General features: G+C 44.6%; 1 protein-coding gene across 3 annotated transcripts in view; it reads left to right on the forward strand.

The window, feature by feature from the left end:
* Positions 1-24,717, forward strand: part of SCAMP5 (secretory carrier membrane protein 5) — an 83,469-nt gene that overhangs the window by 41,669 nt on the left and 17,083 nt on the right. For all 3 annotated transcript variants that reach the window (XM_073579574.1, XM_073579573.1, XM_073579572.1), the window contains 2 exons: positions 8,582-8,738; positions 21,261-21,362. In XM_073579574.1, the coding sequence (XP_073435675.1) occupies positions 8,582-8,738; positions 21,261-21,362 (259 nt within the window). The remainder of the gene's footprint in view (positions 1-8,581; positions 8,739-21,260; positions 21,363-24,717) is intronic.

Here is a 24,717-nt window from a genome sequence, read left to right on the forward strand (position 1 = left end):
TCAATAGTCAATGGAGACAAGATAAATCCCAAAAATGAAATACTCTGTACACCAAAGAGGCATTTCGATCCCTTAACAAACAGGGAGTTCTCCCTCAAAATCCGGAACACAGTCCGGACGTATTCCACATGAGAATCACAATCACTAGAAAAGATCAAAATATCATCCAGATAGATGATCAAAAACTTATCCACAAAGTCACGGAAAATATTATTCATAAAGGACTGGAAGACAGAAGGGGCATTAGTAAGCCCAAAAGGCATCACCAGGTACTCAAAATGTCCCTCCGGAGTATTAAACACCGTCTTCCATTCATCCCTGTGCTTGATGCGAATAAGATTATATGCCGCCCCCCTGAGGTCAAGCTTAGTAAACCAGCAGGCACTCTTAACTCTGGAGAATAAATCAGACATCAGAGGTAACGGGTACTGATATTTAACCGTCATCTTGTTAAGGGAACGATCAATACACGGTCTTAATGAACCATCTTTCTTGGCCACAAAAAAAACCCCAGCACCTAAAGGTGGCGAGGATGGTCTAATATGACCCTTCTCCAACGACTCCTTAATATAGGATCGCATAGCATCATGTTCGGATACTGATAAGTTGAAAAGCCGACCCTTGGGTAATTTACACCCAGGCATCAACTCAATTGCACAGTCATAACTCCTATGAGGAGGCAAAGATGCAGACTTACTCTCACTAAATACATCAGAAAAATCGGCCAGATAATCAGGAATATAATGAGACTGAGGAAAGGTGGAGAAAACAGGAGCGTCCCTAAGAACACACTGACAACCCCAACTCACCACAGACCCAGATTTCCAATCCAAAACTGGATTATGAGTTTGCAACCAGGGAAAACCCAGAACAATAGTATCATGCAAATTATGCAGCACCAAAAATTTACAATTTTCCTGGTGGTCTGGGGCAACTCGCATTATCACATGGGTCCAAAACTGGGATTTATTCTCCGCCAAAGGAGTAGCATCAATACCCCTCAAAGGAATAGGCGTCCACAGAGGTGTCATTGAAAAACCACAACGTTTAGCAAAGTCCAAATCCATCAGATTCAACGCTGCTCCTGAATCCACAAAAGCCTTCGTGGAAAACTTGGATAAGGAGCAGATCAGCGTAATTGCCAAAAGAAACTTAGGTTGTACACTGGCCACAGCAAATGTGTGTAAAAAAACGTTTCTCCCGTTTAGGGCAGACAGAAATAGTATGAGAGACGTCTCCACAGAAAAAAACACAGCTTATTACGCCTTCTAAACTCCTGACGTCACGCCCTAGACAAAACCCCATCACATTGCATAGGTTCAGAGTTTGTTCAAAAGGTGGCAGCACCTCCCGTAGAGATTTTCGTTCACGTAAACGCCGTTCAACTTGAATGGCTAATGACACAGAATCATCCAGACCAGAGGGAACAGGAAATCCCACCATAACCGCTTTTACGGTCTCTGATAAACCCTTCCGAAAGAGAGTTGCCAATGCACTATCATTCCATATAGTAAGGACCGCCCACTTTCGGAATTTTTGACAGTATAACTCTGCAGAATCCTGACCCTGGTTTAATGCCAACATGGTTCTCTCAGCTTGATCAACAGCATTAGAGTCATCATACAACAAACCCAAGGCTTGAAAAAATGCATCCACATTAGTCAGAATAGGATTTTCAGGTGTCAGAGAAAAAGCCCAATCCTGGGGATCGCCACCCAGCAAGGAGATAACTTTAACCTGCTGCGCAGAGCTCCCCGATGAGTTAGGCTTCAAGGCAAGAAATAATTTACAATTATTCTTAAAATTCAAAAATTTAGACCGATCCCCAGAAAACACATCAGGAGTAGGGATTTTTGGTTCAGCAGCATGTGATTGAGCGAGATAGGCGGAAATTCCCCACACTTCAGCAGCGAGCTGCTCCACACGATCAGACAATTGCTTAATCTCCATTAAGGAAAAAATCCTCCTACGGCCCCAGAGAAAGAGGAAAAAATACATATAAAAAAAAAAAAAATCTGACACTTTTTTTTTTTTACAATTTTCTTTTCCTGCTTTTTTGAGTACCCTAGAATGTGCGGTATGTCTGGTGATTCTGTTATGAATGGGTCACTGAGGAGGAAAAAACCTAAACATGCTAAGTCCAGAAAAAACAGAGAGGTTGGTAAATATGCAGATTGCAGATCCCTGATCTTACCACACAACTAGCAGCAGCCGTGGAGCGTGCCTACGATGAACCTAGATGCCTTGTCACGGCCGGAGGACTAAATAAGCCTAAAGCAAGAAAAGGGAAAACTAACTTCCCCAGAGCAGACCCCAAAGGAATAGACAGCCCCCACACATGTATTGACGGTGAAACAAGATAAAAACACAAACACAGGTAGGAAAATAGGCTGAGAAAACGATGGGACCCAAACTAACTAGAGAGGAAAGGAAAGAAAAGACACTGTCTGCAATCTGCCCAAAACCCTACAAAATGTCCAACACTTCTGATAAAATTAACCCTGAAGTCACTAGACTTCTCCCACTATATCAGTACTCTGAAATATTCTGAGACAGAGCAAAAAGAGGCCAATCTAATAAGGGACAAAAAGCAAATTGGCAAATATAGATAAATAAGAGTGGAAATTCAGCACAGCCCAAGCTGGGGCTGGCTGACCACACAAAAAACTGAATAGAACAAAATCAAGTGTGAACATTAGCAGAGAAACTTTGCTTTAGATGACTGGAACAGAGCTGAGAACCAAGACCTGACAAGCAGAAGGAATCACCAGCACCAGTGTAGAGCGTCGGCTGTCTTAAATCCAATCTGAGATTCCTGAGGTCCATTCGTCATCCTCATTCTCAAGTGGCAGATCTCCACTGACCAAACCAGCCTCACTACCTCCTGTTACCACCAGAGGGAGCCCGGAAGGAGAACTCACAACTGGACCAGAAAATGAACTCACAACAGCTGTCACAGTGTAGAGGGATCATCATTATTCTTACTTGCACATGGAAACACGAGAAGCAATGAAATTAAATGAAACTGAAAGGGAAAGATACAGTTTAGATATTAGAAAAAAATGTTTAGACAGCGAGGGTGATCAATGAGTGGAACAGGCTGCCACAAGAGGCAGTGAGTTCTCCTTCAATGGAAGTCTTTAAACAGAGGCTGGACAGACATGTGTCTGAGTTGGTTTACTGATTCGTGCATTGACCAAGCGGGTTGGACATGATGACCCTGGAGGTCCCTTCCAACTCTTACATTCTATGACGCCAGGGTTGTCAATCAAAGAAAAGGAGGGAGGAGATGGAGGGAAAACAAGTAGGTGGGAAGGTGTATAAATGATGGATTCGCTGTGACACACCAACAGCAGAACTTAATTTGAACAGTCATTGTGTGCTGACAGGTTGTTTAACTAAGCTTTTGTATTTATGTAATATACCATGTAGTTTCCCTTTATTGTGGCTAAAATTTGTTATATTGTGTTTAATCACTTAAGATTTCTTCTACAAATTAAACCTGCTAGCATGTGGGTATTTTATTGGTAAATTACACTGTTCAACAAATTTTTGTGAATTCTTTATAAATGCATTCAAATGAGGTTACTTATATTTCTTTGACCATAAGAGAACATATTACCATATCGCTAAATCATTAGCTCTAGTTTATAAATTGGGGGATGTGGGGCAATGAAATTAACAAAATGCACAATTTATGGTTACAAGGTGAAATTAACAAAAAGCTCAAACACGTTTATTGTGAATTTTTATGGCAAACTATCATTATATGGGCCAAAGAACATAAGAAACAACTAGCTCCAGTTATTGAAGTTTCAAGTTGGGTGTTTCCTCTTGGCCTGCCGTTTGTAGTTTAGCTCTGGGACGTCTGTCTTGAGTGTCCAGCAGTAGCCTCCTAACATTGCTGTCCTCCATTTCCCTTCATACCTTTTCGTAATGTCCTGATGGAATCTGTCACCGTGTTCATCACTGACGGCTCCATAGTTCTCTGTGAAGAAGGTGAGGTGGGAATGGAGAAAATGAATCTTCAGAGACTTTTGTGCCCCAATGAGCATCTCATCCACCAGCTCTTTGTATCGCTTGTTTCCCAAAAATCCTGAACAAACACTCTTCACCCCTTCATGACATTGGACATATAAGGTACGTTCAAGGTCCGGTCCCTGCATTTGATGTGAGCGCTGACGCTGAGCCGGTACCTTTCCCCACACACAACTGCTGATCAGATCAGCTGTCATGTTCCAGGCAGATCAACCCGTGGTTGTTAACCAGTTAAACGCCATACAACACTTGCCGGCCAAAAGTGCGTCATAAGTCTCGCATTAGCGCCCCTGTCGCGTGATTGCAGGGCGCCGATGAGTTGTCACGACAGTCTGGAATCTGCTCATGGCCGGCATTCATAGAAGATTGGGATTTCTGCTACACATAGCAGTGCTGCAGCCCCACAGGCAAACGAACAGTTGCAACTTAGTTTCCTAAGAGGACTATTGAAACCAGTGAAAAAATCTTTAAAAATCTTCAAATTTTTTTAAAAAAAAACAAGTTTATATTGCCCCCCTTGTTTGCCTCATAAAAATAAAACTACAAAATGTGTATCTTAACTTTTTTTTATTGCTGCGCTCAGAAATGTTCGATCTATCAAAATATAAAGGAAACTAATCTGATAAACTGTGTAACAGCAGTAAAATCAAAACTCCAGAATTGAGTTTATTTTTACCCACCACAACATTGCAATAACAGTTGAAAAGAGATGAGCAAATTTGATCATAGAATCGTAGAGTTGGAAAGGACCTCCTGGGCCATCTGGTCCAACCCCCTGCTCAGAGCAGGATTCGCTAAATTATCCCAGACAGATGTCTGTCCAGCCTCTTTTTAAAGACTTCCATTGAAGGAGAACTCACCACTTCTCGTGGCAGCCTGTTCCACTCATTGATCACTCTAACTGTCAAAAAGTTTTTTCTAATATCTAATCTGTATCTCCTCCCATTCAGTTTCATCCCATTGCTTCTAGTCTTTCCTTGTGCAAATGAGAATAAAGTTGATCCTTCTACAATGTGACAGCCCTTTAGATATTTGTAGACAGCTATTAAGTCTCCTCTCAGTCTTCTCTTTTGCAAACTAAACATTCCCAAATCCTGCAACCTTTCCTCATAAGACAGGGTTTGCAGACCGGTCACCATTCTGGTCGCTCTTTTCTGAACTTGCTCCAATTTGTTGATGTCTTTTTTAAAATGTGGTGCCCAAAACTGGACACAATATTCCAGATGAGGTCTGACCAAAGAGGAGTAGAGGGAAATAATGACTTCACGTGATCTAGACTGTAGGGTCATGGCTTATTCGGCATACTACAGCGCTTACCGAATAAGCTGCAGAGAGAACCCGGCTTTCTGGAGCAGGCCGGCTGATCAGCTGTTTGGCGCCGCAGCTGCATGTGTCATGGCTGTGTGACAGTCACAGCACTTGCATGGAGAGCCCAACAAACAGGCAGTCAAAACATCCTATCTGCACCAAAATGGTATCAATAAAAGCATCAGCTCAGGGCGCAAAAAAATAGTCCATCAAAAACCCCAGGTTTGAAAAAATGAAGACTGTACGGGCCTCAGTAAAAAAGAACTTATACATGTTTGGTATCTGCATACTTGTACTGATTTGAGGAACCATGTTTCCAGGTCAGTTTTATCATTTAGTGAACATGGTACATAGAAGATCCCAACCCAAAAAACAAATGTGGAATTGCCCTTTTTTTTTTTTTTTTTTTTTTTTTGCAATTTCACCACACTTGTAATTTCTTTCATGTTTTTCAGTACACTTTATGGTAAAATCAGTGTTTATGTTCAGAAGTACAACTCTTCCCACAAAATATTGACAGCAAAATATAAAAGTTATGGCTCTGGGAAGAAGACGAGCAAAAAACGAAAGCGCAAAAAGAAAAAAAAAAACGGAAAATCGCTAGGTGGTATAGGGGTTAAAACTATTCCACGTTGCCTTTGACACCCTTCTGTGCATCATTGAACTGAATGACCTTGTAAATCTCTAAACTGGGAGCCAACAAAGATACCCCGTCTCAATTTTGCATGACTCAATCAAGGAAATGTTGAAGTCAAATACTTGAAACCATCACTTTCTGGTTGCATGCTTTTTACAAAGTTTTTCATTAGTCCTGGTTTGACGTCTAATGAAGGGAGTAAAATTTTCTTAGACGCAACCTAATGTTAATTTTGTACATTTTTTTTGTACCAGGCTGAAGAGCTTCTTTTCCCAGATATTGCCAACCTAATATGAAAAAATGTATTCATTCCATACATTTACTGTATTATGAGTCGCTACGATCTACACTTAAAATAAATTGAGAATTAGCTCTCTTTTTTTTTTTTTTTTTTTTTTTTGTTTTTAGCAGCATCAAATCTACACGAATTAGTTACTTTTTGTTCACTTTACAATTTTGTTGTTGAACAGTGTTATTTACCCATCTGAATTCAGTTCTGTGTATCTAACAATGCCGTTTGGCTGTGGGGAGGAGCCATTCAGCCACAACATCATTCTCTAAAGCTGGCCATAAGTGAGGCTGGGTATGCTGTGTAACCAGTGAGAAGTTTCTATTTTTACAACTGTACCTTTTTTCCATCATGCCAATCAGCTCTTTTCTGTGGGTGGGAGAGAAGAATAGACGTTTGTCCGAGTCCTCTCCGTGGTGTTTGCTTTTACATTTTCCGTGTACATTACTAGGAAAGCAAACCTCCTGCGCCGATCCTCACACCCGGAGGTAGTACACTTTGTGTTGTATGTAACTTTGGTGTCTTTATTGTGCCGGATCCTGCTGATGGACTTGATGATTGCACACTTTTACTAATCATAATCTGGGGTACAGTCACATAGGTGCAAATGCTTTCTCTATGATGAGGAACCCAGCATGCGTACTGTAGTCTGATGGTGTAACATATGGGGTTGTGTACAAGTAAGTATGGCATACACATTAAACTCCTGTATGCTACACTCATACTTCTCCTTTGTGTGATCTCTTACTCTCACATGCATGTACTGTATATTATATAGATGAACATTTTCAGCACAAAATTTACATTATAAATTCTGATAACATTAACTGAGCTGAAAGGGAATCTGATAGAACAGTCCACCTCCAAAGCTGTTCATGTGATCCTGTTTGCACACTGAAGGATTGGTAGATGATGTCTTCCAAGCTTTTACTTAAGCAATGTGTTGCTGTCTGAAAAATCACTACTTTTATAATTATTATTCACATGCTAATGAGGCTTAAAGGGGCTGTCCACTACTAGGACAAACCCTTCTTGATCAAAATGTTTGGCCCCTATAACATAATAAAGCCTATAGTCTCCTTCCGTGCCGTCACTGTTACCGCGGTGTCGGCACTTATTTTTTCCGGGGCTCCCATGCAATTGTTGGGACTGTGACTTCGGTACCCAATCTTCGCTGGCGTTATTGTCTCCGCCTTCAGACAAATTGAACATGAAGAGGAAGTCCGGAATGCAACTGATCTTGGACTTCCTCTTCATGTTTTATTTGACAGATTGGGCTTTGAGTGTCGCAACAATAGCACCGGAGCCCCGAGGAGAGCGAGTGCCAACACCGCAAGAATAGAGCCAGCACAGGAGGTGAGAATAAGCTTTATTATTTTGAGGGCCAAGCAAGGGTTATGAGAGGAAGTTGTTTAAGTAGTGGACAACTTCTTTAAGAGCTCCGTGACTGTCAATGCACTTACTGATCCTCTGCCTTCCTGGCCTTACTCCAGCCCAGCACCACTGTCTATTTACTGGCAGCTCTCTGGCCTCAGCTTGTCTACACAGCAAGTGCGCTGTCGGTGAAGCAGAGGAGGGTGGGGCTGGGCAGGGAATGTGGCCACGGAAACCACGGCTAGGGAAGTGCATGAACACTCCCTGAGCACTTGTTTTAACCGGACAACCCCTTTATCACCTATCCACATAAGTGTTAATATTGATCGTGGGGGCCCGACCATTAGGACCTGCATCGGTCAGCAGAACGGGGAGCTTTTATCTCTATTAGAAATGAGTGGTAATGTGCATGCTCATTCACTTCTCCATCCATTCTCCCTGTGCGCACGTTATTTGGCAGCCTCATAGACAACTAATTAAGTGGCGCTCCATTTTGTAACAGAGGCAAGTTTCCCATTCTACTGATCGTTGCAGGTGCCAGCAGTCATACCCTGAGCGATCAGCAAGTTCTCACATGTATTCTGGAGTAGCGATGACTTGTTTTTGATGGAGAACCCACTTTAAGTCTTATTTGCATATTTATTAAAATGGCGCATTTTATTTAATTTTTTTCTACAGTCAGGGAGCAACAGATTGCATAAATGTTCTGGTGATGTTATCTTTCATGGATCAACATGACCTTGTAAAATGTTTGGGTGGTAGATCGTCCTGTCAGATTCTCTTTTAAAATGATTAGTTTTTGCATTGGGAGGTAATTGGGGAAGCTAAGTGGATCCCAACTCCTTTAACCTGGCTTTCTTCAAGCTCACTCTGATCTTTGGCTCTCTTCTCCTTACTGCACGTGTGCCTCCGGGTGACCCCATGTGTGTATGCAGTGAACAGTATTACATTGGCGGTGAATCTGATTGGCTGCTTAGCGTGGATGATTGGAGGAGGTGCAGCTATGAATTTCGGCCTGGCGTTTCTATGGCTCATCCTTTTCACTCCCTGCTCCTATGTGTGCTGGTTCAGACCTATTTACAAAGCTTTCAAGTAAGTATCTATCTGCCTATGTAAATCTTTAAAGTGTTAGAATTCACATCTCTTTGTTCATTCATGCACACTGGATGTGCCCTTCATGTAGCCAATCATTCTTTATATATAGACACTGAAATAAGTGGAATATGTCACTGTCTTTGAGACGATGTCCAGACTCCAGAGTCTAAAAGTGCAAAGTTCCTTAAGAATTGACGATGAGATTTTTCCTGTAGCAGATGTGTAAGGGTATGTTCCCACGGTCAGTAAACGCTGCGGGTTGGACGCTGCGTACATCCGGAGCATCCAGCCTGCAGCGTCCAGATGTCACAGCATAGTGGATGGGATTTGAAGAAATCCCATCTCCAATATGTGTGCACCAGCACCCGCAGCATCCCTGCGTAACCGGACATGCGGCATATCTTTCTAGACCGCAGCATGTCAATTTATCTTGCAGAGACGCTCAGTCTCCACAAGATAAATATCACCAGTCCAATGTATTGGGCCAGTGATTCCGCACAGTTCATTGAACACATAGGTAATCACCTGCGTTCAAAAGCCGGCAGCGCTTTGGACGAAGAGGACATGTGCTGCGTCCAAAGCGCTGCCGTTTACTGACCGTGGGGACGTAGCCTTGGAGACTTGATTTTGTGGTACTTCCTATGACATAGATATGACCGGTTCTGCTCTTATTGGTACAGCTTTCCTCAGACTGCACAGTTCTTCTATCCATGTGATCGCTGCTGGTGGAGGATCATGAGACCAGATCAAGTCCATCATCCTCCAATAGAAAAGCCCCTTTCCTGTGTTAGGCGTCTTACCATTGGAGGAGGCTGACAGACCGATCTGGTGCCATTTTGAGAAGAGGATAGCTGTGCAGTACATGAGACTGCTCTGACACAAGTGCAGGAGGCAATATTAAGTTCCACACAAACTTGTCCCCAGCACATTTTTTCAAATGAAGACAAAGTGAACAACTCCTTTTTAGATTACTTTGTGTTGTGATAATTTACTGCCTCTTAAACACTGTTACCTGTGTAAGTCTGCTAATATCCAGTCACTTAAAGGGCTTGTCCTTTTACTTGGACAGTCCCTTTTTAAAGGGATTATCCAGGATTTGGGTACAACTCTGGAGTCACTCTGTGTGACTTTAAACTTGTGATTCCCCACATCGCCCAGTACGTGCGCTGTCAGTACTGTCTGGTGCCCGGGCGTGGGCGTAACCACTAGTATGCAATTTGCATACATGTGGTCAAGTGCTGATTAGACTTGCACGGCCTCAATACTAAGTGTATTGGGTGAGACCGCACACTTCTAGTCGGAATGCAACTGGAAGTATGCAAATCGCATGCTTGCGGTCACATGACATTCCTGCATCGTATAATCCTGACAGCACGCACAGTGACTACAGGCTTGTACCCCAGGCCTGGACAACCCCTTTAAATGCTATATTGCCCAAATTAAAAATAAAAGATATTTGCATCCTGCACCAGTGCCATTACGGCTATGTCTTTCTGTGCCAGTTCCTCCTTGACATTATGCCGTATAAGTACTGCAACCACAAACTGGCTGCTTCGCTCATGCTTTCTTTGGATGAACTTCAGATGTCCAAAGGATTTGTGAGAACTGCCACTCATTGGCTCCAGTGATCACGTGGCATAACAATGTCACATGAGAGACCCAGCAGTAACGGTTTGGGAGTATTTTTTATACATAGATTAGATTTGTCAGTGAATAGGTTATAGCTCTGTCCTCTTTTTCTGAGCTGCCGTCAGCTGATTTATTATCACAGCATCAAAGTTGAAAATGCAGGGAAATATAAAGCCTGTAAAAGCTAAACAATGTAGAATTTCTAATGAATGCCAATTGTAAAAATATTTAGTGCAAAATGCCTGCACTTAAGTAACAAAAAAATAATTTCAAAGGCAAACAACGCTTTTAACACTTTAGAGTGCTGTGACATGAATGAAATGAAAAATACGACATTTTTTTCTTTTGCTAGTGGGTGTGGTGACAAAATGCAAAGTGAAAGAACAAAATAGAAATCTAAATTAATTTTTCATGGTGACCACCAGACATGAGTGGATCTGCCAGAATTGTAATTTGCCAATCACAAGGATTTTACCTAGAAATTTGATTTGCGCCAGAATTTGGGTGGAGTGAGTTACCAAAAATTTGTATTTTGGACAATACAGACCAGACTTCAAAAGAATTCAATTCTACTCAATTAAATTTACCCATCTCTAGTAACCCCCCTTTGACTGCACAAAGTGAGGGATTTTGTAGAATTGTAGACAGGTGTATGAATAACCAATTATACCAAATAGGTGATAATGGTCATCATTTTCAAGACAGAAATGGTAGTGTAGGAGGCTGAAAACTCGAAGAGGAACAGCCAAACTGTGCTGCTATGGAGAGGTTGCAGAACACTGTTTTGTCACGGGCTAAACACCATGTTAAGACTGAGCACATCAACAAAACACAAGGTAGCTATATGCCGTCATCAATCTCTCATCAGGGAAAGATTTCACAGCAAACTGGAGTTTCAAGACTGCGCTTCTACTCTTTGAAATGCACATCATGGTTGCCTCCCTTCGAAATCGAAGATTCCAGCCGTGTCACCAGTTCAGACCTGCCCAAAAACCAGTGAGATCTAGCTATACCAATCGCCATTTCAGAGGAGTTTGGCCAGATGTGGTCTTCATGGAGGAATTGTGGTCAAAAGCCAGATTTTCAACATGGAAAGAAGGCCAAGTGACTCAACTGTGCACTAAATCATAGGAACTGGGGTGCACAGAAGTACTCACAGATGCTTATCCATGATACAATATTATCAGGGAGGCATTTGTAGATTTTTGGACCCTAAATAACGTCATCTATGCAAAGGATCTGAAATATTGATGATGTATTCACCTTTGTATTAGAAGTCTGTTTTCTAGAAATTGGTCTGTGAATATTTATGCAAATGAGCTCACAATTGCAGTGGGCTTTGCTTACACTTGTACTCCAGCTTAACTCCCTCTTTCTACACCTGCCACCAGTCTTCTGTCAGCGAATGACAGTTCATTTCTCTGTGACCTGCTCCCCTGATTGAGGTCTCACGCAGGAGCTGTCACTCCTGGAGATGGCGCAGTATAGATCGATAGTCTGATTTCTCAATGAGATCAGGAGCTTATTGCATGTAAACGCCCCAGAAATGACAGTGCCTGTGAGAGATCTCGGGTGGGGCAGCAACCCCTGCACAAGTGAGCTCATGTCCATAAACCTTTTACCGTTTGATTTCATGGACACAGAGAAACTGACTTGTAATACAAAGGTATAAACATAATCAACTTTTCAGATGCTTTACATAGATGTTCGTTTAGGGTCTAAAAACCTGCTGACAGGTCACCTTTTAACAACTATGTTAAGCGTAAAGAAGGAAAAGAAGTCCTGGAAATGCTGATATGGCCCCAGAGAGCTCCGATCTCAACATCGAGTCTGTCTGGGATTAGATCAAGAGACGGAAGGATTTGCACAAGCCGAAATCTTCAGAAGATCTGTGGTTAGTTCTCAAAGATGTTGGAACAACCGACCTACCGAGTTCCTTCCAAAGTTGTGTAAGTGTAACAAGGGAAGAAAATCCAGCATCCATGGTAATGGGCAAAAGTATTAAAACATTACTTTTAATAGCGACATTTTAAAAATGTAAGCACCACTCCAGCGCTTGAAAAACTCCCCGCTGGAGTGGTGCTTTAAGGCAGAGTGGTTACACCAAATATTGATTGGATTTAGATTTCTCTCTTGATCATTCACTTGCTGTTTTATTAATTGATAAGAATAAACTATTAACACTATTATTTATTCGGACTCCCATGACAGCACCACGAGAGAGGGGATCCGCCCTATAGGAACAGGAAACCTACAGATACAAAAGGGCGGCACCTCTCCCACGCATCAGTTGGTTTCCTGTTCCTGAGGGGACGGGATCCTACAGAAGATTTGGATCCCAGGCCGGCCAGCCGACACCGGTAGCGAGGGGGTCTCCTACCTCGGCCTGGTTCGGATTTCCTGGAGGACGCCACGGTGGCCCAGGATGGGTGTCACGGCGGTGGCGTGGACAGCAGGGAGCGGCGTCCGGAGGATGTCCGTCTCCAGGAATTTAGCCGCCGCCGGTAAGTATACCCCCCCCCCGGGGATTCCCGGCTCCGGCGGCGCATATGGGTTGGCAGCGCTGTGCAGGGGGCTGCGACCGGGCGCTGCTCCGGAGCTCCCGGGCGTCCCGCGGGGCTTCCGGCGTTTCCGGGGTAGCGGTGACGTCGGGGCGGGCGGAGGAGGCGCTTCTGGGTCAGCGCGTCACTGCGCATGCGTGGCGATTCCAAGATGGCGGCGCCCATCGGAAACACCGATGGCGCGAGTTCGGGCGCCAGCTGGGGTAGGGAGCTCCGTTAATGGGGGGGAGGGGCGCGGCATGGATACTGCTGACCGGAGGAGGGGGTATTTAGGCGGAACCCGGGCAGGGTTCCTTGCCTTGGCCACATTACTACATGCAGCAGTGTGCAGCAGCAGCAGTGGTAATGGAAAGCGATCGAGACCAGCAGCAGCGGCAGAAGCAAGGGCAGCAGCGGCAAACATCACTGCCGCCCCTGGATGACCTTCGGCAGGTCAAACAGAAAAAGAAAGGGTCCCGTGATAGTAATGCGGGACGAAGTGACCAGTCCACTCGTAAAAGCTCCTCCAGGCAGACAGGAGCATCGACCGAAAGAAATCCCCCTCGTTCTCCGGTACTTGATTGTGGCACTGGTAAGTGATCTTCGTGAAAGTTCACTCAGTGACGGGACCCCCCTTCTGTGTTTTTCTTTTCTAGGGAAAGAAAGCTACAAGTAAAAATAAGCATAGGGAATGCGCACTCTGTGCATGCCCATTACCGGATGCGTGCCTCAAAAGATTGTGCCCCCCTTGTATTCAGCAGACGGTGGCAGATGAGTCGCCTGCAGTAGCGGCGAGTTTGAGAGACATTGTCAGGGTAGAAATGAGGGAAACCCTAAAGTCCTTGTCTCAGCCGCAAAGTCTAAGGGGCGAGGTCCCGGCGGAATCTGATTCCTCGGTAGAGTGGAGAAAAAGCAGAGACTCCCAGGCTTCATCTCCCTCGTCCTCCTCAGGAGAAGAGGACTCGGGGCGATTTTGTCTGCCTCTTGACCGGGTAGACAAGCTGGTTAAAGCAGTCAGAGGGACAATGGAGGTAGAGGAGCCTAAGCCCCATTTATCCATGCAGGATGTCATGTTCGGTGGGCTGGAACAGAGGAAGCGGAGAGTCTTTCCGTTAAATCAAAAGATACAGGATCTGATCCACAGAGAGTGGAAAAAACCGGACAAAAGAGGGTCGCTACCACCAGCCCTCAAAAGGAAATACCCCTTCGACGATCCGGCAGTAAGTTCTTGGGACAGAGCCCCCAAATTAGACGCTGCCATTGCGAAGGCATCAAAAAAATCCTCGCTCCCCTTTGAAGACATGGGAGCCCTTAAAGATCCCTTAGATAGGAAAGCTGATACTTTCCTGAAAAACACCTGGGAGATGGCGGCCGGGTCCTTAAGACCAGCAGTGGCTTCAACGTGCACGGCCAGGTCCATGATGGTCTGGTTGGACCAGTTGGAGTCACAACTAAAACAGGGTACATCAAGACAGACAATTCTTGGGGCCCTACCGACCATCCAAGAGGGAGCAGCCTTCCTGGCAGATGCCTCAGCGGATGCAGTGAGAATGGCCGCCAGAGCAGCAGGTCTCTCTAACGCAGCTCGCAGAGCCCTGTGGCTAAAGTGCTGGCAGGGAGACATCCAGTCCAGAGCAAAGCTCTGTGCGATTCCATGTGAGGGCGAATATTTGTTTGGGACTGTCCTAGACGAGCTGCTTGAAAAGGCGGGGGACGACAAGAAAAAATTCCCAAACCTTTCATCAGCGTCCTACCGTCGCCCATTTGGTAGAAGGAGATTTGGCCAGGGGAGAAGGCGCAACTCTTCGCCTGTTAGAGATCGACCCAGATGGGAAGACAGAAGGAGACGAGGTACGGGCTATATGTTTACACGCTCGTCGAGAGATCAAAAGAAACCAAATCAATGACTAGCGGTTCCCGTAGGGGGTAGACTGTCATCCTTCTTCCCGGCATGGTCACAGATTACGAATAGTGACTGGGCGCGTAAGGTAATATCCACCGGGCTTAGGTTGGAGTTTACCCAGATCCCGCGGGACACCTTTAAACTGACCCCCTTAAGATCTTCTCGTCTCGAACAAGCGGCTTTAGAAGCGGAAGTCTTGAGCCTATGTCAGAAAAATGTTCTGGTAGAGGTTCCAGAGGCTGAAAGAGGAAGAGGGTTTTACTCTCCCCTGTTTCTAATCCAGAAGCCTGATAACACATTCAGAACGATTATAAACCTTCGTTCCCTTAACGAGTTTTTGATTAATCATAAATTCAAAATGGAGTCCATTAATACAACAATAAAAATATTGTTTAAAGGTTGTTTTATGGCAGTCATAGATTTGAAAGACGCGTACTATCATGTACCTATCCATACAGACTTCCAGCAGTTCCTGAGGGTGGCAGTTTCAGTAGAGGGCACAGTACGTCATTTTCAGTATAGAGCCCTTCCCTTTGGTCTCTCAGCAGCACCCAGGGTTTTTACAAAGTTAGTGGCCGAAGTTATGGCTCACTTACGGGAGGTGGACGTCTTAATCATTCCATATTTAGACGATTTCTTGATTGTAGGAAAATCGGTGGGTCATTGTAAATCCCAGATAGAAAAAGCTAAATCCAGGTTAGAAAACCTGGGATGGATTTTAAACTACGAGAAATCCCGACTCCAGCCCTTAAAAATACAGAAATTTTTAGGGTTGATACTAAATTCAGACACTCAGCGGTGCCTGCTACCACTAGATAAAATACAAAAGATACAGGAGCAGGTTCTTCGGGCAATGGATAATCCATCTATGACCCTCAGACAGGCCATGTCCCTGTTAGGTTCTCTAACTTCATGCATCCCAGCAGTAAGGTGGGCACAGTTCCATACCAGAACCCTTCAAAACGACGTCTTGATTAATAGCAGGGCCCTTGGAGGCTCCTTACAGGGTCGGATGTGTCTAAGCCCCTCAACTGTTGCATCACTGAGATGGTGGCTTGAGAGCGAGAACCTAGCGTCAGGGGTGCCCTGGATAACACAGATAACCCGAATTATAACCACAGACGCAAGTTCCTTCGGTTGGGGAGCCCATATGGGGGACATAGTGGTACAGGGCCAGTGGGATTCTAATTCTGAAATCTCATCCAACCAGAGAGAACTATTGGCGATAGAGCGGGCAGTCAAGAAACTCATTATCTACCTGCAGGGCCATCATGTGAGGATACACTCGGACAACCAGGTAGCGGTAGCATATGTCCACCACCAAGGTGGAACCCGCTCCAGCGCTCTGATGCAGATAACAGAACGGTTCCTCCAGATAGCAGAGAGAAATTGTCTATCTTTGACCGCGCTCCACATCAGCGGAAAGGACAATGTAAGAGCAGACTTTTTAAGCCGCAAGGCTCTAAGACAAGGAGAATGGGCTTTGAACAAAAATATTTACCGCCAGATTGTCCACAGATGGGGCCAGCCAGAGGTAGACCTCTTTGCCACCAGAAAAAACAGAAAAGAAAGATTGTTCTGCTCTCTGAACCCCAGGGAAAATCCCCTGGCGGTGGATGCCCTACTGATAAGATGGGATTTTTCTCTGGCATACGCCTTCCCACCATTGAATCTTCTTCCTCTGGTAGTCAGGAAGATCAGAGAGGATCAGGCAAGAGTCATACGGATTGCCCCCTTTTGGCCCAGGAGGACCTGGTTCGCATGGTTGAGGAGAGCTTTAAACTAGAACAACATGGGAAGGGAAGCAAAAGACCAGAAAAAGCCATACACCTGACAAATGCTACTGAGAACTCTGCTATTAGAAGTGGAAAGGAAGAACAAAGACGAAAGAATCTAATTAAAAAAAATATTGGAGAAAGAGAAACCAATCACAAACTAAAATGTTTCTATACTAATGCACAAAGCATGGGCAACAAACAAGGAGAATTGGAACTACTAACACAGGAAAAGAAATATGATGTCATTGGAATCACTGAAACTTGGTGGGACAATACACATGATTGGAATACAAGACTAGAAGGATACAACTTATTTGCAAGAAACAGACTTGATAAACGAGGAGGGGGTGTCGCATTGTATGTTAGAAATGCGTATATCTGCACAGAGATTGAAGCTTCAGAGACTGGGAGTTCTGTGGAAACTGTTTGGGTAAGAATACAAGGACAGAACAATGGAAAGGACACCATTGTAGGCATTTACTACAGGCCGCCTGTGCAAGCTGAAGATATGGATGAACTCTTTATGCATCAAATGGCCAAGTTCTCCAAAAAATATGACATAGTTGTCATGGGAGATTTCAACTATCCAGACATTTGTTGGGAATCTCTCTCAGGCAAAACTAACAGGTCAAGGAAATTCTTATCCTCTCTTGCTGACAACTTTATCTTCCAAAAGGTAAAGGAGAAAACAAGGGGAACTGCTACCTTGGATCTAATCCTTATAAACAGGGAGGAAATGGTTGAGGAGGTAAAAGTGGCTGGGACCCTAGGAGGTAGCGACCATGCTATTTTAGAATTTTGGATAACTAGAGGCGGAAGACCTGTGAAGACTCAGACGTCAAGGTTAGATTTCAGAAAGGCAGATTTTAAGGGATTCAGAAAGATAATTGGAGGGATCCAATGGCTGGATATCCTTAAAGACAAAAATGTCCAGGAAGGATGGGAAATCTTGAAAAATGAAATTCTCAAAGCACAGTTGTTAACAATTCCGAAAAGAGGGAAGAATAGGAAGCAGTTAAGGAAACCAGGATGGATGAACACAGAACTTAAGCACATGCTAAAAAGGAAGAAAAAAATGTTTATAAAATGGAAAGAGGGAGGCATATCTAAAGAAGAATATAATGCTGTCTGCAGAACCTGCAGGGCACAAATCAGATTATCTAAAGCTGAAAATGAATTGAGGCTTGCAAGAGATGTCAAAAGCAATAATAAAGGATTTTGGGGATATGTCAAAAGTAAAAGAAAAGTCAAAGATGCTATAGGATTTTTACAGGATGAAAATGATGAAATGGTAAGACAGGATGTTGAGAAGGCTGAACTTTTAAATTCCTATTTTGCATCTGTTTTCTCTCAGAAAGGAAATGTAACATCAACTGTTATTCACTGTCCTATTAAGGGAATAGAAGAATCCAGGATATCTATAAACAGAAAGATAGTGAGGAAACACTTAGCTAACCTAAATGTATTCAAGTCTCCAGGTCCAGATGAATTACACCCCAGAGTACTGAAGGAGATAGCAGAAGAAATTTTTGAACCCCTCTCCATAATCTTTGAAAATTCTTGGAGAACAGGAGAAGTGCCAGAAGACTGGAGAAGAGCAAATGTTGTTCCTATCTTCAAAAAGGGGAAGAAGGTGGACCCAGGCAACTATAGGCCGGTGAGTCTGACTTCTATACCAGGAAAGATCTTTGAACAAATTATTAAACAACATGTATGTCAATACCTGGATAAGAATGAAGTGATTAAACAGAGTCAGCATGGGTTTGTAACTAATAAGTCATGTCAGACTAATTTAATTTCCTTCTATGATGGTATTACTGATTGGGTGGATCAAGGAAATGCTGTAGATATAGTATATCTTGACTTCAGCAAAGCATTTGACAAAGTCTCTCATACAATCCTTATTGAAAAAATGACTAAGTATGGAATGGACAAGGCAACTGTTAGGTGGATTCATAACTGGCTTAGTGATCGGACCCAAAGAGTGGTCGTAAATGGCTGCACATCCAGTTGGAAGAATGTCTCAAGTGGGGTACCACAGGGCTCTGTCCTGGGCCCTGTATTGTTCAACATCTTTATCAACGATTTAGATGAAGGAATTGAGGGTAAACTGATTAAATTTGCTGATGACACAAAGCTAGGAGGGATAGCTAATACTAGAGAAGAGAGAGAGGATTCAAAAAGATTTAAATAAACTGGAGAAGTGGGCAGCAACTAACAGAATGGTTTTTAACAGGGAGAAATGCAAAGTACTACATCTGGGCAATAAAGATGAAAAAAGCATATATAGAATGGGAGGAATAGGGCTAAGTGACAGCACATGTGAAAAAGACTTGGGTATACTAATAGATCACAGACTGAATATGAGTCAACAGTGTGATGCAGCAGCAAAAAAGGCAAATGCAATTCTAGGATGTATTAACAGAAGCATACAGTCTAGATCACGTGAAGTAATTATTTCCCTCTACTCCTCTTTGGTCAGACCTCATCTGGAATATTGTGTCCAATTTTGGGCACCACATTTTAAAAAAGACATCAACAAACTGGAGCAAGTTCAGAAAAGAGCGACCAGAATGGTGACCGGTCTGCAAACCCTGTCTTATGAGGAAAGGTTGCAGGATTTGGGAATGTTTAGTTTGCAAAAGAGAAGACTGAGAGGAGACTTAATAGCTGTCTACAAATATCTAAAGGGCTGTCACATTGTAGAAGGATCAACTTTATTCTCATTTGCACAAGGAAAGACTAGAAGCAATGGGATGAAGCTGAATGGGAGGAGACACAGATTAGATATTAGAAAAAACTTTTTGACAGTTAGAGTGATCAATGAGTGGAACAGGCTGCCACGAGAAGTGGTGAGTTCTCCTTCAATGGAAGTCTTCAAACAGAGGCTGGACAGACATCTAACTGGGATGATTTAGCGAATCCTGCTTTGAGCAGGGGGTTGGACCAGATGGCCCAGGAGGTCCCTTCCAACTCTACGATTCTATGATTCTAGGACCATGTCGGTAGGCGATCCCTGGGTACTGCCGAACCTTCCGGATCTCCTCTACCAGGGGCCAGTCAGCCACTCACAAGTAGCGGGACTTCATTTGACGGCGTGGTATTTGAAAGGTCACTATTAAAAAATAGAGGGTTCTCCAAGAACTTAATTGACACCCTCCTAAGAAGCAGAAAATTAACCACCACTAATATCTATGCTAGGACCTGGAAACGCTTCCTGTCCACCTTTCACTTTGACATCAGAGATGGAATTCCCACGAAACATATTCTGGAATTTCTCCAGAAAGGTTTCGAATTGGGTCTCTCCACAAGCACGCTAAAAGTACAAGTTTCAGCCTTAGGGGCCCTGTTTGCAGCTGATATTGCAAAAGATTATTGGGTAGCAAGGTTCATCAGAGCAGCGGCCAGATCGAGACCTATACACAAAGACAGATGCGTACCGTGGGACTTAAACTTAGTCCTTACAGCCATGACAGAAAGTCCGTTTGAACCTTTAGATTCCGCCTCACTAAAGATTATATCCCTTAAAACAGCATTCCTGGTAGCAATAACATCCGCACGTAGGGTGAGCGACATACAGGCACTCTCCAGATTGCCTCCTTACACAGAGTTCTTACAGGATAGAGTGATCCTAAGGCCAGATCCAGCATACCTTCCCAAGGTAGCAACACAATTCCACAGGACACAGGAGATAGTTCTGCCTTCCTTCCTCCCTAACCCAACCAACCCTAAAGAGCAGAAACTCCAGGCGTTAGATATTAGAAGATGCTTACTGACATATTTGGCAGCCACGGATCCTTGGAAGAAGGAGAACGCATTATTCCTATCCTTCCAAGGTTCCAGGAAAGGATACCGAGTATCAAAACGCACATTAGCAAGGTGGATTAGGGAGGCTATCTCTCTTGCCTACACAGCAGGTGGCGGTCCGGCTCCACAGAACCTGAGGGCACATTCCACTCGGGCCATGGCATCATCCTGGGCGGAGAGATCTGGAGTATCAATTGATCAAATATGTAAGGCGGCCACCTGGTCATCTCCTTCCACCTTTTTTAACCACTATCGGTTAGACATGGGTGCCTCCTCAGACCTCACCTTCGGGCTAAGGGTGCTGCAGGCTGTAGTCCCTCCCTAAGTTAGTTTACATCTCTGTAATTCTCTCGTGGTGCTGTCATGGGAGTCCGAATAAAGTATTAAGTTACGTACCGGTAACGGTATTTTTCGGAAGCCCATGACAGCACCCTTAGTTCCCTCCCTTGTTCACGTATAGGGGTGCACTCCTTTAGAAGATTGTTCATAGAATCACCATATGTGGGAGATGGTATGAAATAATTCGGTTAAATAGGGTAGATAGGTTGTATATATCATATGTTGTGTACTAACCATGGTAGCCTCTCAAGCTCTGTAATCCAACTGATGCGTGGGAGAGGTGCCGCCCTTTTGTATCTGTAGGTTTCCTGTTCCTATAGGGCGGATCCCCTCTCTCGTGGTGCTGTCATGGGCTTCCGAAAAATACCGTTACCGGTACGTAACTTAATACTTTTTGACAGCATTCTGACTTTGTAGTGTTTTTTTTTTTGTTTGTTTTCTTTTTTTTCAGCACCTGCCTAAATATTTTTCAGAGGCAAAAGTAGTCAATTTAATTTACACTTTTACATTACTCTTTGTACAGGACAGACAGCTCCTTTAACTTCATGGCGTTCTTCTTCACTTTTATGGCTCAGCTGGTCATCAGCATAATACAAGCTGTTGGTATTCCTGGTTGGGGAGTCTGGTGAGTCCTTAGATACATTTTTATATTAGGATCCTAGAAAAGCATGGGGTTTTAGTAGATACAAGGTCGATGGCACAATCTTTTGCTAACCATAGAGAACATACACAGCAAACAATCTGACTACTGCATTAATGAAGCTCTGGTAGATATATCCCCCCTGCTTCCCATATTCCTGGACATTATAACTGTAATTGTATTCATGTTTAGTGATGAGGATGAGAAGCCAATTTACGGTGACTATTTTGAAAATATGTGGTAGGGGTGCTGGTGCTTACCTGGCAATGTGTGGCTTCTAGTGATGAGCGAGCATGCTCGGATAAGGCGCTAATCGAGCATCTTGGCATAACAAACCGGCAATCCCTGCATGTGTTGTAGCTGTCGAGCATAGTATTCGAGCACACAGAGATGCCCAATTCGCACTTGAGCATGCTCGGATAACACCTTATCCAAGCGCGCTCGCTCATCACTAGTGGTCTGCTCCATTGCATAGCGGTGGGTGACAACTTTCCAGGACCTTAATGGTTCAATATAACTTCTACATCTGTTTAGTGGAATGTCCCAGAAACATTTATCTACCATCCATAGACTTGGTGATAAATGTTGGTTCGTTGGGGATCTCGCTGCTGGAACACACAGCAGTAACAAGAATAGAAATTCTAAAGTTCTCTTGGTGACTGAAGCATTAGCGATCATGTGTGACCACTGCCCCATTATGTGCTTAGAACTTTCATAAATAGTTTTCTCTATCGCTTCATTGGGGGACACAGGAAACCATGGGTGTATGCTGCTGCCACTAGGAGGCTGACACTATGCAGAGAAAGTTAGCTCCTCCTCCGCAGTGTACACCCTACTGACAGGAAGTAGGATGTTCAGTTTAGCTTAGTGTCAGTAGGAGGTGGACACAGGTCTTTCATTAGACCCTTATCTACCTCAATGTGTGTCATTCCTTTTCAGGTACCAGAAGGGATACAGTGTGAAAGGTCACAACTGTACTCCCACAAAGAGACTGAGTACGGCGTGTACTGCCACCCCGTATCCTCATACGTCTAGCCGGCAGGACCCAAACCCCTAGCACAGAAGCGTGCTTAGGTGATCCAGACCTGGTCCTGGCCCTTCGTATCCCAACTACTCGCCCACCAGAGCCTGTTAGTTGGATGAGATGTGACGTCCTGCAACGTATTTCCGGACGTCTAACACCACAGGGAGAAGAGGTAAACACCGCATAAGAAGATAGGTAAAGAATAGGAAATCCCCCTTCGTCGGCGGTCTCCTGGGTCTAATCTAGGCCCCGGCTTCAATTGTGGCCTAGTCCTCGGTAGCCCCGCCCCCCCGTCATCTCGTTTCGGGCGGGCTTTTTTCCCACCCTTCTTCCCTTAGCGCAAGCTCCGCCCTCCATCCGGCCTCCCTTGCAGCGCAGAGAGAATATCCTTCGCCGCCATCTTTCTGTTCCCCGAGCTGTCGGTTGGCTCCGCCCCCATTCAGGCTGTGCAGAGTGGAGTTGTGCACAGCGCGCACTTGTCTAAGGCGGGTAGGTGGGGGCCCTGAGCGGCCATATTGGTGTGAGCACACCGGTAATGACTCTGTTCTGCCTGTGGGCAGCGCGGTCCTCGTCACTGCTCAGTTTTGCTCCTCTTTTCTCACTTGCAAAATGAGATATGTCTTCCTGGACCTCGGCATCCTCCCTGCGTCGGCATCCACCACAGCAGTCGTATTCTCCCAGCGTGGGACACGATTAGTGCCTTTACCGGACAGGACCAGCTGTTTCCTGCCTATCTACCCTCAGCCGAATCAAATACAATGCGGAATATAAGCCCCTCATAGTAAAATTAAGCAGGGCCACGCTTTCCACAGGTCCAGTGATGGAGCAGAGGATCCATCTTAGCTATTGCGTCTCATGTGAAATGCGCTATAGTCATACAGTTCCTGGAGCAGTACAGTCACTAACGTAATGGTTTTCTGGAGCCGTACAGTCTCTGAAGTAATTGTACTCTTCAACTGTACAGTCACTGACGTAATAGTACTCTAGAATCGTGTATTTTCCTGGCGTAATTGTAATCTTCTGCCGCACGGTCTCTAGTGCATCAATATGTCTGGCATAGCACACAGAGGCTTGGAGAGCCACGCTGCTGTCTTCTGTATTTGCCGCATGGCGTTGGCCTGGTAGGGGGTTTCACTCGCACGTTTTTTTCATCGGAGATCTGATTTTGTCACACGGCTGTTGTGTTTTCGGCCATTGCAGATATGTGCCTTGATTTCAGCAGAGCAACACTCAACCATTGCTTCACACATAAAGGTGCTGGAGCCCTGGCATAGCATCTGCTCCCATATCTACTGCTCACAGGCACTTGCCCTTCCTTTTTTCTGCAGCCCCCTCCGGACGCTAGCTTCATACTGCTCTAAGCAGAATAATGTGCGGCTTCTATCTCTTAGGCCGACCTTCCAGCTGGATAGAAGTTCGTGCTACCTGGCAATTGTCTACTGTGGTTCAGTGGATAAAGAAGCTGACCACAACTTGCTGGTCCAGAGGTTGGAACCATAGCACACAACAGAGAGTGCAGTTAGTCTCTTTCTGTTCCCAGGCCTAATGTTCTACCGTCAGAAGAATTGACTGGTCAGAATCTACTTTACTTCAGTCTTCGTGGTGCGGCTTACTACAAGTGAAGCCGTTATTCTACCTAATGTCAGGTATCCAGACCTAAACCGCAACACAGAAGCCGTTATTCTGCCTAATTCCGTCAGGTATTCAGACCTAGACCGCTACACAGAAGCCGTTATTCTGCCTAATGCCGTCAGGTACCCAGTCCTTGACCGCAACACAGAAGCCGTTATTCTACCTAATGTCATCAGGTATCCAGACCTAGACTGCACCGCAACACAGAAATGGCTGTCTCCTATTCCCTTCTCCGTTATTCTACCTAATGTCATCAGGCATCCAGACCTAGACTGCACCGCAACACAGAAATGGCTGTCTCCTATTCCCTTCTCCGAGTTCTCTCCACGCTGATTTGTTCACAGGATACTTGGAGCCGATGGCAGATGTGCTATATCCGCTATACAGGCTTCAGAAGCACCACCTTCCAGGTACAGTAGTTCAAACGGCCGGATTACTGTGGAGACGTGTCTGAGGTTGACTGCTTCAGTGGTACTGGTGTTCTGTACTGTATTCAGGTGAGTTAGATGCTCTCGCCTTCAGGTTCCTCGCGCTCGATTGCAGCAGTATTATATCTCTTATCGAGCACTTGGATAGACCTCTACCAGACATGTTTAGTCAATACATGCCGTCTTTCTGGTGACTCAAACGTACCCGAGGTCCATCTACTACACCGGTCCGGCTCTACTGTCCCATTTCAGGTGA

The sequence above is a fragment of the Dendrobates tinctorius genome, unplaced genomic scaffold, assembly GCF_039654945.1.
Source record: "Dendrobates tinctorius isolate UK_male_01 unplaced genomic scaffold, ASM3965494v1 ptg000062l, whole genome shotgun sequence".
NCBI classification, from domain to species: Eukaryota; Metazoa; Chordata; class Amphibia; order Anura; family Dendrobatidae; genus Dendrobates; species Dendrobates tinctorius.